Genomic DNA, 12488 nt, shown 5'->3' on the forward strand with positions numbered 1-12488 from the left:
CGTCGGTGGCATGTCCACATCAACATCCATGTCCAGGCTCATGTCCACGTCCAAGTTCACAGTCATGACAGCAAATTTGCCTTACTTGACATGTGCCTTGGTCAATTTTGGGGGTGTACCGAACCGATTCTAATTAGTGAGTAGTCGCAGATGGGGTGGATTACATAACAAAGTAATGAGTGCTGAATATTCGGCAGATTGGGATAGATAATAAGCTATAAAAGGAAAGGATTTGTGCTTCCTTTTTACCAGCAAAAGTCAACTTTATTATGTATTAAATTAATATTAAGAAGAGGCAAATACAAAAAAATAGCCTAATAATTTGTTGAAATGGATGGGCACAAAAATGAAAACAAATGTATATGTTAACAACTTGTTATATAGCTGAAGATGTTTTATAAATTACAATTAATTTTAAAGAAACTTTCTAAGTTTTGCTTAATGTATTAAAAACATTTTGTTTATTTTATACCTTTAAACCTTTAAATATTTTGCTGCTCAAAAACCATTAATGTTTAAAAGGTCATTTTTGGATTAGATTGCAAAAGTTGAAGGAAATATATGTTTCGGATATGGGTAGAAATAATTCACTTTATGCTACTATGAAAACTCTCATTAATAAAAGGTTTCCCAAGATATATGATAAGTTTGTTAGATAACTGCCAACACATTTTTTTGTATTTGCTCATAAGTAAATTACAATTAGTGCAGCAGATAACCTGCAGCTCAGCCAAATCAGATTTGGACATTTAATCCGCCCCGATTCGGTGTCGTTAATTTGCATACAGCTTGCACTTTCTCTACGTCATCTCCAGTGGCAACTGCCCTCATCTCATCTTCAACTTCTCGTTCCGTCGACCGATCGGGGTAATTTCAAGTTGATTTCTTGCCAACAAAGGCGTCCATTGTGGGACCTATACCTTCGGCGATACCTAGGCATCAGCGTAATTGAATGGAACGGTATGGAGTGACATACATACGAGTATTTTCGAAATCCGGTTTCGAAGGCGATCCAATCAAATCCCCACACACACACGTGAGAATGCGCATATCTACGGGTATAAGCATATGATAAAGGAGGGAATGAAAATACACTCGGAATACAAATCTGCCAGAATTATAAAAAGTCAGAAGAGATATCAATTAACCAAGTTCACAAGCATCTACTTTATAGGGATTTTGTTTTATTTTATAAAATCCCAAAGATTCTTTTTAACTAAAACTACATTTTTTTTTTCTCATTCTAAAATATATTTTAAATAGATTTAAAAAGAAATTAATTTCTTTAATACATTCTTTTTTTTTATAAAAAGAACATATTTAATTTTTTCTGCGATACATACAAGTTTTTGGTTTTCTATATTTGAGTCAGTTTTTATGCCGAGTGCACGAAATAATAGCGGCGCCCTACCAAATGCAGCGGCTATAATAACACTGACAAAAAATGGTTAAAATGATAATTACAACTTTACAAAGAAAACCGAAAATCCGGTTTAATTTTCATAAAATTCGAATTAAGGGCTTAAATTGGTAGGCGGTCATGGGGAGGGGTGGGGGGTATAAATCAAGTGCAACAGCTGCTGAGAACTTTTTGCTGGCTGTCCCTCCAGTTGGAGCAAGTCCAATCAGAACGAGCAGCAAATTGGGGCCGCTGTTAGCTAACAGTCGGTTCCCGGTCTAATTGAACTCTCTCTTGCAGGCGCTGTAACACCCGCACTCTCTCCCTCTCTTTTACAGCGCCCGTATGCACTCTCTTTAGCATTAGCGTTAGAGCGAGCAGGCCTCTATTGCCCTCTCAACTGGTTGACCTATTTTCCAGTTTGGGTTATGTGTCAATGCGCCTGTATGCGCGTATCTGTATCTGAGTGCCACTGTATCTGTGTGTGCATGTTTTCTGTATCTGAGTATTGCCATCTCGCTCCGTCTAACGCCTATGCTTTGTTTTGGTTTTGGTTTTGCCTCTTGCCTTTTGCGTTTTCCTTCGTTCGCTTTGGTGTTGTAACTCGTGGATTGCATTTACATTCACATTCCCATTTACATTCACTTGAGCAGCCACTTTGTTGTTTTCTTTTCGTAACTGCGTATTTGTTGTAGCTCTGGTAACGCTCTGTTGATTCGAATTGTTGTTGTTGCTGCTGCTGCGGAATTTCCAGTGGAGAAATGATTAATTGAATTTGTCAGATAGTTCATCTTTGCACTTGGCCGCCACTCCTCTTCATATTTTTATTATTTCGCCTGCAAGGGGAGGAAGAAATCACCCATCATCACTTACCCATATCGAATATCAAAATACTAGTTGAACTAGTAAAACGCGAAGTTCCACAACTCGATGTATCCCATGCATCCCACAGCTAGGTTTATTGGCAATATAGGGATTAAAAACATCCAATATAATAAACCTGTTTGTGCTATACAACTAAAACCTTTTTGCATTTGAAAATTACTAAAATTCGATTATATATTCGATTATATATTTTTTAGAGATCACCAAATATTTCATTCTGTCAAAATCTTAGATTTTATACCAAAAGGTAAAAAAATTGGCAAGTATCTACCTAGCTTCATAATAAAGCAATAGGAACTTTAATATAATTTGGTTTTACTTTACTTTACGTTACTTTAAAAGTCGTACCGTACTTAAACAAAAAAAATTATTAAATAATTACTTGCTTGACGAATTCCTTAATAATTTTCTTAACACCTATTATCATTATATTATTAAACATCGTAGTTTTTCTTAGAGCAAGGAATGAGTACTGAATATCAAGATAACTAAAATATTATGAGCTGAGATATGCTATTATAACATACATACATGCATATGTCGGTTGAAAGTTAAAGGGGTTATAGTTTCAAATTGAATTTAAATGTGAAGTTCAATGTGAATTAATTTTTACGAACAATTTATTCAAAAATTAACCAAAAGGACGATGTTGAGTTACTACTGCATAACTAGTTTTTCTGTGTAGTCTAATATATGTAGATAAGACCTACATGAGTTTTTCCTTCAACTGTAATCAGCAGAGTTTTCGGCTAGATAAGACCTGAAAGCATTATTTCCGCACTATCTGACAAGGTCTTCCGTCTGTCCTCCATTTTCGAGTTTTTTTTCGGTTGACTTAGCACTTGGCTTGTGGAGTGGGAAATACGCAGTGCATTTTCCTAGATTTTCAACTCCGTTCGCAAATGACGTCTTTAATAATGCTGGCGGCGTGAAAATCCCCAGAAAATCCACCCCGAAAACAGAGTGGAAAACGCAGAAACTCCAGAACAATAACTACGCAAATCTTGGATGGATGTGATGTTTATTGGAGTTGAAGATTGGAACGCCCATCCCATCCCCCACCCCGCAATAAACGCCCCCTGCCCATCGACACTTGCTGACGTTGCCTACAGAAAAATGCCTACAGAGGTCATTCCAAAGGCAACAACAATGCTCGAGCAGCGGCAGCGGAGAGCCCAAAATACCAGAAAACGTCGAAATATATCCACATCCATCCGCAGCAACAGCAGCATATTCACATCTACACTACAGCATGGAAAATTGATGTAAACAAAATCGAATGAATTTCAAAGCACATAACAGCTGTGAGTTGCCGAAAGAGAGTGAGAGAGCAGCGCGCTCCCCCGCACACACACAGATACGCTCACGCACATTAACAGTCAGCGCTCTCTTTAACTGTTAAATTCTGTGACGTTATCGTTGGAGCCCAAAAAAACCGGCCGGCTCTTTTTCGCTCCTCTACGATAACATTTGCATGCATATGCGACTGTTTGAAGATGAAAACATAATATGTAAACATTAATGATAAAACAAGTTTTATAAGCTTCCTCTACTGTAGATTTCTTAATTTAAAGTAAGCTGCAATATCTTAAATTTCTAAGAAACTTAATAAGTAATACGAGCATGTAGTTCTATCTGCCATTTTAATTACAAACATAATGCCATATGAGTGGCTTTTGTTCTTGAATTATCAATAAGACAAATTATAGTTATCATTAAATACTCCGATTCGATGACGAAAAATTCTTCAAGGTTGTCTGCGAAAATCTCATCTTAAAGTCGGCAACATTTTTTCACAATCTTCATTATTATTTTCATATTTATTATTACTTTTTGTATATCCGAACAAAAAATACTAAAAGCTCAGGGTTAAGAAAAGGACTAAAGAGGACAAGAATGCTGGGCTGGCCGATCCTTCTAGCCTCTCTCTCGTTTGTTTTGAGGCTGAGGTTCGCTGCTCAACAGCTGTTTTCGCAACATTGTTGCTCACAGCTGTTATCGCTCTGCTCCACACCGTTGCACTGTTGTTGATAAACCAGAGCGAGTCACAAGCACACCCACACATACGCACAGTTATGATGCTGGTTTGTGTTGACAAGTGCTCTATGATTTCCTTTTTTTAACTGCGTAGTAGTTTTTGCTGCTCAAATAAATTATGCTACGATGGCGTCATAGTTATGTTGGGATGCTACTGCGCACATAGCATACATTTTTAGGGCTTATTTAGTGATTTCCCAATGTTAACCATTCGCTGGATCGCTCTGTTATCCCCGTGGAAATTGCAGTTTTCCTCTAACATTTTTATGCTGCGGGGAGGCCACACACACACATGTGTTGTTTTGCTTTTCCAAGCGCAGGTAGATGCCATAGAAACAGCGTATATGCATATGTATACATAAGAGAGGAATAGAGAGTCGGAGAGCGAACGCTCGCGAGTGTGTGTATCTGTGTGTGTGGGTAACTGTAACTGGCCGTTTGGTTTTCGTTTCGTTTCTCGTTCGCTCGCCTCAGTCTCTGATAGGAAACTCTCGGGAGCAGACCGATAAGCGCTTTTTCGGGGCTTTCCGCCAATCCAAAATACCAGAAAACAGCCAACAGCCAAGTGTAAAGCAAAGCAAACTAATAAAAAGCCAAAAACATAGGACAAACGGGCCCAGTTTTGGTGTTTCGTTTCAATTTTTTGAGCAACAAAGCCAAATAGAAAGGTCTAACAGAAACTAAAAAGTCAAAACAAATCAGTGCAGCAGCCGCCAATTGCATCCAATATTGCTCTCCGGCGAGTGTGTCCCCCTGTGTGTATGTGTGTGTGAGAGAAAAGTGAAACGACCGGCAGCGAAAGCGCGAAAAAACAAAAAAAAGAAATAAACTTTCAACTCGTAATACCAAACCCCCCGCCACCCAGGAAGTCCAACTGCAAGCTGACGTTACAAGCGGTCAAAATTGGATTATGCTTAGGCACAAACGCAACTGCCACGCCATTCAAACGCCCAGCGACGCCGAGCATGTGAAGTTAAAGCCGCATTTTCATCCGCCCCAGTGGCTCCTGCACCGCGTCACCTTCTCTCTGGAGCTATATCACAAAAACATCATCAAGAAACTGCCCGGTTTTGCCAAATTCCTTGTCTTCAGGCTGACCAAGAACGTCTGCCAGACTTAAATCACTCAAAAATATAAACACTAAAAAAATCAAAAAGACAGTGTGTTAAAATCCAAGTAAAAAGTGAATATAATTAAGCAGAAAGTGTGCAAAGATAAATTAATAAAATCAAATACTCAAGTGCAATACAAAGCAAAAGTGTTCAAAGTGCGAGAAAATGTGGTTGATTATGGCCAAGTTCAAGCTCTAAGTTCAAACAAACACAAGCAAAAGAAAGAGACCAGCGCTTAAAGAGCTGGAAAACCAAATTTTAGTCCCCTCAATCAGAAACACCGAACGTACAAAAATGTCCACCGGCCGCCGTTTGGCCAAGCGCTCCATCATCGGCACCAAGGTGTGCGCCAAGGGTCCGGACGGCCTCTGGTACTCCGGCACCATTTCGGACGTGAAAACGCCGCCCTCGTACATGGGCCCCCTCTCGCCGCCGCCGCCGCCCACTTTCCTGGCGCCGGGCGAGGCCCAGCTGAACGCCGACACGCGCTACCTGGTCCGCTTCGATTTTAAGACCGCCGTCGAGTCCCCAGTCGCGTCCAATTCCTCGTCTACGTCCATGTCCACTTCCTCGTCATCGTCGTCCTCGTCCATATCCTCCACGGATCCGTCGGTCATTGTGGAGGCGCGTCGCGCAGCCAACGTGCACATTAGTCCGGCCCAGGCCCTCCGCCGCAGCGCCATGATCAAGGAGTTCCGCGAATCAGACCTGATCGGACCCGGCTTCCGCTCCATCATGGACACCGAGCTTCAGCCCGGCCAGCGGGTCTACTTCACCTACAACGGACGCGAGCAGAGCGGCGACGTTGTGGAGCACGACGCCACCAAGGACGAGGTGACTGTCAAGATCACCACAGTTGGAAATGAGGTGAGTTGGCATTAAGAATAGATTTATGCCTAACAACAAATATTTTGAAACGAAGAAGCTGATTTTAAAGAAACAAGGTTTTCATTTGCAAAACGTTATTTAAATAAAAGAGGTATTATATATATATAATATTTATTATTCTTGTTTGGTCATTGGGTTCATAAAATATTTAAATATTTAAAGTAATTATTAACCTATAAATATTTTTCTTTCCCTTAATCATTAGTGTTTCCAGAATCGTCATCACATTTTTAAGCATAAAATTAAGGATACACTTTAATAATGATTTGAAATTGAAAATTATTTTAAAATCCTAAACAAGTTTTTAAGTTGACTACAACTATTGTGTTTTAGTTACTATCACTATTTTTTGTTAAGCAAGGAATTTCCAATTTATGCAGCTTTTATATATTTTTTGGGATTGACCGCTGGCTGCTCTGTCGTCGCTTGGTTCGTCGGTAACGACAACATCATCATCATCACAATCATCACGGGGCGGCGGAAACTGTGTCAAGGTTGGCGTGGCCACAGAAAATCCCCCAACCCCCCTCCCCTTCGAAGCATACACATGCACTTATGTATATCTATGCGCCTATGTACTCGTCTATTCAGAGCACATATTTACTCGCACCCCAGTACAGTACCGTTTCGTACGACATATAGTGTGTATGTGCAATCACGTTCTATGTGCAACTATGCAACGAATATAAAAAAGAAAAGCACAAAAAATACTTGTCGAGGGTCGCATTCCGCTTTTCGGCACGTAATTGGGTTACGCTCTGGTTTGGCCTTCTTGCGTATACGCTCTGATATAGAACCCCTCTCGGTTGAGGGCAGTTCGAGCCCCCAAGATTAGGTTGGCCAAAGCTCAAGCTTCTTCAGATATAATTATCTTTGGTGGATATCGAAAGCCAAAGATAAAATTCTATAAAATGCCACTTTCATAAGATCCAATGTATAATTAGATACTCTGGAATGTTGAATATAATTTAAAAAATGCAACCCATTGTTGACTTGATTTCCTTTTTTATTACTGAATAATGCCGCTCATGCGTGATTTCCAGCGTATTGCCATCCAAATATTTGTTATTAATTCCTCTTAACTCTTGTGGCCCACACACAGAAGATCTAGCTAATCCTCCAGCCACAGCCCATTTTATTATTACGTCACTCGGAATCGTTGAACTGCTCGCTAAGCAAACACAAAAAAATGAATAAATAAACTCGGCGAAAAATAATTCTAGAGTGAAACATCGAATGGGGCATTTATAGAATCGCCCCGAAACCGAATGCGAACCCAAAAAAATCTCAGTGACGACGACGCCGCTCTATGATGTTGATGATGGTGTCGTAATGAAAATTTGTTTAGAATTTGCTTTTCGTGAAAGAATTCTATAGAAAAAAGAAAACAGCACCCACAATAAAAAAGAGTAAAATAAAATGCCAATAAAGAGACGTTAGGCAAACAAGAAACAATTGCAATAAATGCGCTACAATTTCAGGGCTAAATAGAGATACATGGCCTGAGGTTTCTACGCTTTACAGCTATGTAATTATATAGATTAATTCTCCGGGTTGGGGCCGCGCCTTGGCAATAAAAGCAACAGTCGGCTGAAAGAAAAAGATGGAGATACGCAGAGAGCGAGAGCGCAACAAGATCAGATGAACTTTTCGAATTGCGTCATAAGTCAGACATATAGATAGATGGCAAAGATAGTTGGATACATGAGCGGAACACATGCATTTGTGAGATACATGCTCACATAGATACTGGGCAAAGCGGTTTGCCGGCTGACTGCGCTGCGGGCAGAAAGAGATAAAAGAGCCGGCTTCAAGCTGTGCTCTTTCCCTTTCGCTTCCTATCGCCTTCTCTGTTTCTCCAGCGTGTCACTTGCGTTCCCTTGCAGTTTCCACTGTTTGTTTTTTTGCCGGCACGGGTTTTTCTCTCGACTGATAATCGCTTAAAATTTCGTAATTGCTGCATATAATTGCTGAGATACTCGTCACGAGCGTGAATGCACAGAAAAAATTTATACACTTTTAATATAACTATATCTTAAATGTTCTTTTATGAATTGCCATTATTGACTTGACTTGGTGACAAAAGACTGAGTTCAATTCCCACCAATGTCCAAGAAATTAAAAAACTTTTAAACCTTAATAAATATTATTTAAAACACAAAAATTATATATTAAAACGGTTCATTATATTCATAAATTTTCTTTCTGTGTAACCTTACGTTCTGAGATACAGATACAGATACGCGCTCTTCAATGCCAAGTCAGCTGCGCGTATCTTTTCCGTGTGGCGAGTCGATAAATTTGTCAGCTAGCTAGCTAGCTGGCTGCCAGATGTGTGGGCTTGTCCCCAGCCCATTGTGCCCAGTATCCAGTATTCGGTATTCGGTATTCAGTATTCGGTATCCAGCAGATACAGATACCCGGACTGTGACCCGATCGAGTTTGATGTGTTGCCCAAAAGGGGAAAACATTGAAAATGTATCTATCGCAGCTTGTTTGGCTTGTCCGCTGACTTTTACGATCGTGGCGGAGCTGAAAAGCCTCGAAAACGGAATCTTTCGGCATAATCAGCTATGGAAATGTGAGCCATACGCCATACGCCATACATCATACAGGAACGTGCGACTTACAAGCTCCAACTTCTATGACCTCATCATAAGCCACAAATTCGAAAATAACTAGAAAAGTGAAGAGCTCAAGTTCGCCGCTGCTGTTGTAAGTCAATCAACAATTGGTTTTTTGTTTGCTGTCTGTTTTTTTATACCCTTGCAGAGGGTATTATAATTTCAGTCAGAAGTTTGCAACGCAGTGAAGGAGACGTTTCCGACCCTATAAAGTATATATATTCTTGATCAGCATCACTAGGAGAGTCGATCTAGCCATGTCCGTCTGTCCGTCTGTCCGTCTGTCCGTCTGTCCGTCCGTTTATATGCAAACTAGTCTCTCAGTTTTAAAGCTATCTGCATGAAACTTTCCCAAAAGTTGTCTTTCTATTGCAGGTAGTATATAAGTCGGAACGAGCCGGATCGGACGACTATAGCATATAGCTCCCATAGGAACAATCGGAAAAATAAATGAAAAAAAATTATAACTTTGCTGTTTTTTAATTTTTTGTTTAGTTCTTCGACATATAGTAATGGTAAAATATTTCCGATTTACGGTTTAAATTTCATCAAAATCGGACGACTATAGCATATAGCTCCCATAGGAACAATCGGAAAAATAAATGAAAAAAAATTATAACTTTGCTGTTTTTTAATTTTTTGTTTAGTTCTTCGAGATATAGTAATGGTTTAATATTTCAGAATTACGGTTTCAATTTCATCAAAATCGGACGACTATAGCATATAGCTCCCATAGGAACAATCGGAAAAATAAATGAAAAAAATTATAACTTTTCTGTTTTTTAATTTTTTGTTTAGTTCTTCGACATATAGCAATGTTTAATTATTTCAGAATTATGGTATAAATTTTATCAAAATCGGACGTCTATAGCATATAGCTCCCATAGAAATAATAAAAATATATAAAATAACTATCTAATAATTGAGCTGCAAATAATCATAGTTTCAATGTTTTTTTTTAGCACATACTCAAGTAAATCATAATTTAAATGTTTTCAAAAGTATTTAATTAATGCAATAGCTGCAAGGGTATATGAACTTCGGCTTGCCGAAGTTTGCTTTCCTTCTTGTTTTTGGCTCGTTTCGTAATCGAAAACTCAACTGACAGAGGAGGTGGAGAAATTTGTTACATCTATCAATAGTTGTCCTCGCTGGCATGTGATGGTCACGTGTGTGTGAGTGTTTGACTCCAACCGAAATTATTTTTCGGTTCGGTTCAATTGCTCGCCTTTGTTTGCCACAAAACAAGTTTTGTTTTTATTTTTCGTTCGTTTCGGAAACGTGAGGCAATTAATTCTAAGGTTATTTCAAACGATAAACTTGTTGCACGCATTTCCATCGCCTTCGGCAGCCCCATCCCCATCGCCATCTCCATTTTCATTTACATTTCCACGACCATTTCCAGTCGCATTTCAATTACGATGACTTATAATGGCCGGGCCATGAATCAAGCGACCAGCAGGAGCAGCGCAAATAATTTGCAAGCTCATTTAATGGCGGGCGCTCGCTCGGTCCAAGAATTAAGCTCAGCTGCCGGCCCAAATGTCGGGGATAATTTGTCAAGACACGGGACTCAAGACGGGTAGCCCACTCCGATTTGTTGCCACTTCCGGGAGTAATTTGTAGTTTCTCCCTCGTTATCTGCCGCTCTGTACCTGTGTGTTTTGCATTTAAAACGAAATTCGTTTTAATGGCATTGAAATTGACATTGCCTCGTGATTTTTCTGTACGCACGCAACCGAGCTGCTCCCATTTCTCCAGCTGGCTTTTTACTTTCATTGCTGGCCGAAATATATTCAACTTGTTCTTTTCGGCCTCTCACTTTTGGGCTGCGACCCATTTTTGGCTCGGCTAAATGTGCATTTTGGCCATCTGACCAGGTGAATGGCCATGACAGTGGTACTCGTAGCACTTTATTTACAACTACCGCTTTCGAACTGAAGAAATCCATCAATTTGCTGAAGGTTTTCGCCGCGACCGAAAGAAGTTGTAAGCTGATAATTGGATTTGCCCATAACTTTCCACACATCACCAGTTTCTGTGTGTGTTTTGTATAAATCCATTACCTCTGCATTCATTTATCAGGGTTCCTGATCAGCTGAGGAATTTAGGCATTTATAAGGGCTTGTTTCGAGTCCTGGCGGGACATTTCTGCTCCTGCTTCCACTTCCCATAACTCGTTCGGTGGACTACCCGCTGTTCAGCCAGGTTCCTGGATATCGGAATCGGCTAACGACCGGCCCTGCTATATCCTCTAACCTCTCACTCTCTGCCTAACTCTCCTCCCTCCTACTTTATCCATTTTTCCTCTTTTCTGTTCTCTCTGCATTGCTATGGTTTTACGATACCGGCAAAAACATAAATTCCCTTTTCTGTTCTTTGCCTGTATGCCGATTTTAGGTTTTTTGTTTGGAACAGGCCAAAAAAATGAGTGGCAGGCCACTCGAGAGGACTGTTGTTTGAGTTTTTGGTTTTGCTTTTGGGTTTGGGCTTGAAACTGGACATGGTATGGTATTTGGGTCTGGGTGCTGCACTCTAATGACTAATCGACCTTGCCGGCTACTCGTAGATCTGGCAGGTAGAAAGTCGCCGCTTTTTGGCAATTTATACTCAACAAAAAAAAATGCACTCCAATTGGAAGCAATAAATCCAGGGTAGTAGAAACGACAAAGAGGGAGAAGGGAATCGTTTGGCTTTTGTGTTTTCTTGGGGGTTTGCTGACCTTTTTGCAGTTTTAACGAGACGTGTCGTTTGCTGGTTTTGGGTTACAAGTGGTCTTCATATTCTTTCACAGCGTTAATTTCTTTTACGGCCCTATGACTCAAAGATCGGCCAAATCGAAAGGGACCTATCACCCACCACCAGCGATTGCCAACCAAAAAACTGAAGGTGAGACACCAAAATCGAAACGACTTTCAAAAAATGCATATACATAGCTTGTTTCGGTTTCGTTTGTGTTTTCTGATTTCAAAGCAGCACCTTTTTGTTGGCTGATTTTTAGCGTTTTCAAAGCGGCCTTTCAGCACAAGCTCAACCAGATATTTACAAACACACACTCACCTGAACACCTGATTTTCTGAGTTTGTCTGAGTGAGTCTGGCGTTTTGGGTACATGCCACCTTGGTATGTGGGTCAATTTGAAATGGGGTTTTGATTAACGCTCAAAGAAAGACAGCAAGCAGCAGCAGGAAAATAACAAAAATAATCGCCACCCAAGTGTTTTAGTTTTGCGGGAAAAGCAACTCGAAAAGAAAAATTAGCCCGGGCAAAGAGATAAAACGATGTCATACATTTCGCAAACAACTATAAACATGTATCATATTTGCGTAAAACTTTAATCAACGATTGTAGTTCCAGTTATCTCCCAACCCGGAAGACTCAAAACATCATTTTTTTAAACTATGAACGCCATAAAATATTCGCGAAAACAGATTTTGCTTTGATTGCGGAACTGCGCCAAGGGCTACTACACGTACACACATATATAAAAGTCCAGTTTCAATCAATAAACGAGAGCTTTAATTATTGATCTCCAATCATTTT

General features: G+C 40.0%; 2 protein-coding genes across 6 annotated transcripts in view; both read left to right on the forward strand.

Moving 5' to 3' along the window:
• The first annotated feature begins 4776 nt into the window (after positions 1-4776).
• On the forward strand, positions 4777-5459 carry LOC128266587 (uncharacterized). The gene has a single exon (XM_053003219.1). It carries the CDS (start codon positions 5232-5234, stop codon positions 5439-5441), a length of 210 nt encoding a protein of 69 aa, XP_052859179.1. The 5' UTR covers positions 4777-5231; the 3' UTR covers positions 5442-5459.
• A 20-nt stretch (positions 5460-5479) lies between these two features.
• The window catches only part of LOC128266479 (zinc finger protein 704), a 117582-nt gene continuing 110573 nt past the window's right edge, over positions 5480-12488 (forward strand). For 3 of the 5 annotated variants that reach the window (XM_053003039.1, XM_053003068.1, XM_053003061.1), the window contains exon 1: positions 5482-6300. In XM_053003039.1, coding sequence (XP_052858999.1) covers positions 5728-6300 — 573 coding nt within the window. In that variant the 5' untranslated portion in view covers positions 5482-5727. Of the gene's footprint in view, positions 6301-12488 lie in introns of all 5 variants that reach the window. The other 2 variants (XM_053003031.1, XM_053003076.1) reach the window with 2 other exon arrangements.

The sequence above is a fragment of the Drosophila gunungcola genome, chromosome 3R, assembly GCF_025200985.1.
Source record: "Drosophila gunungcola strain Sukarami chromosome 3R, Dgunungcola_SK_2, whole genome shotgun sequence".
Classification (NCBI taxonomy): Eukaryota; Metazoa; Arthropoda; class Insecta; order Diptera; family Drosophilidae; genus Drosophila; species Drosophila gunungcola.

Coding starts and splice junctions, on each gene's coding strand:
- LOC128266587 (XM_053003219.1), top strand. CDS start 5,232: ATGCTTAGGCACAAACGCAACTGCCACGCCATTCAAACGCCCAGCGAC.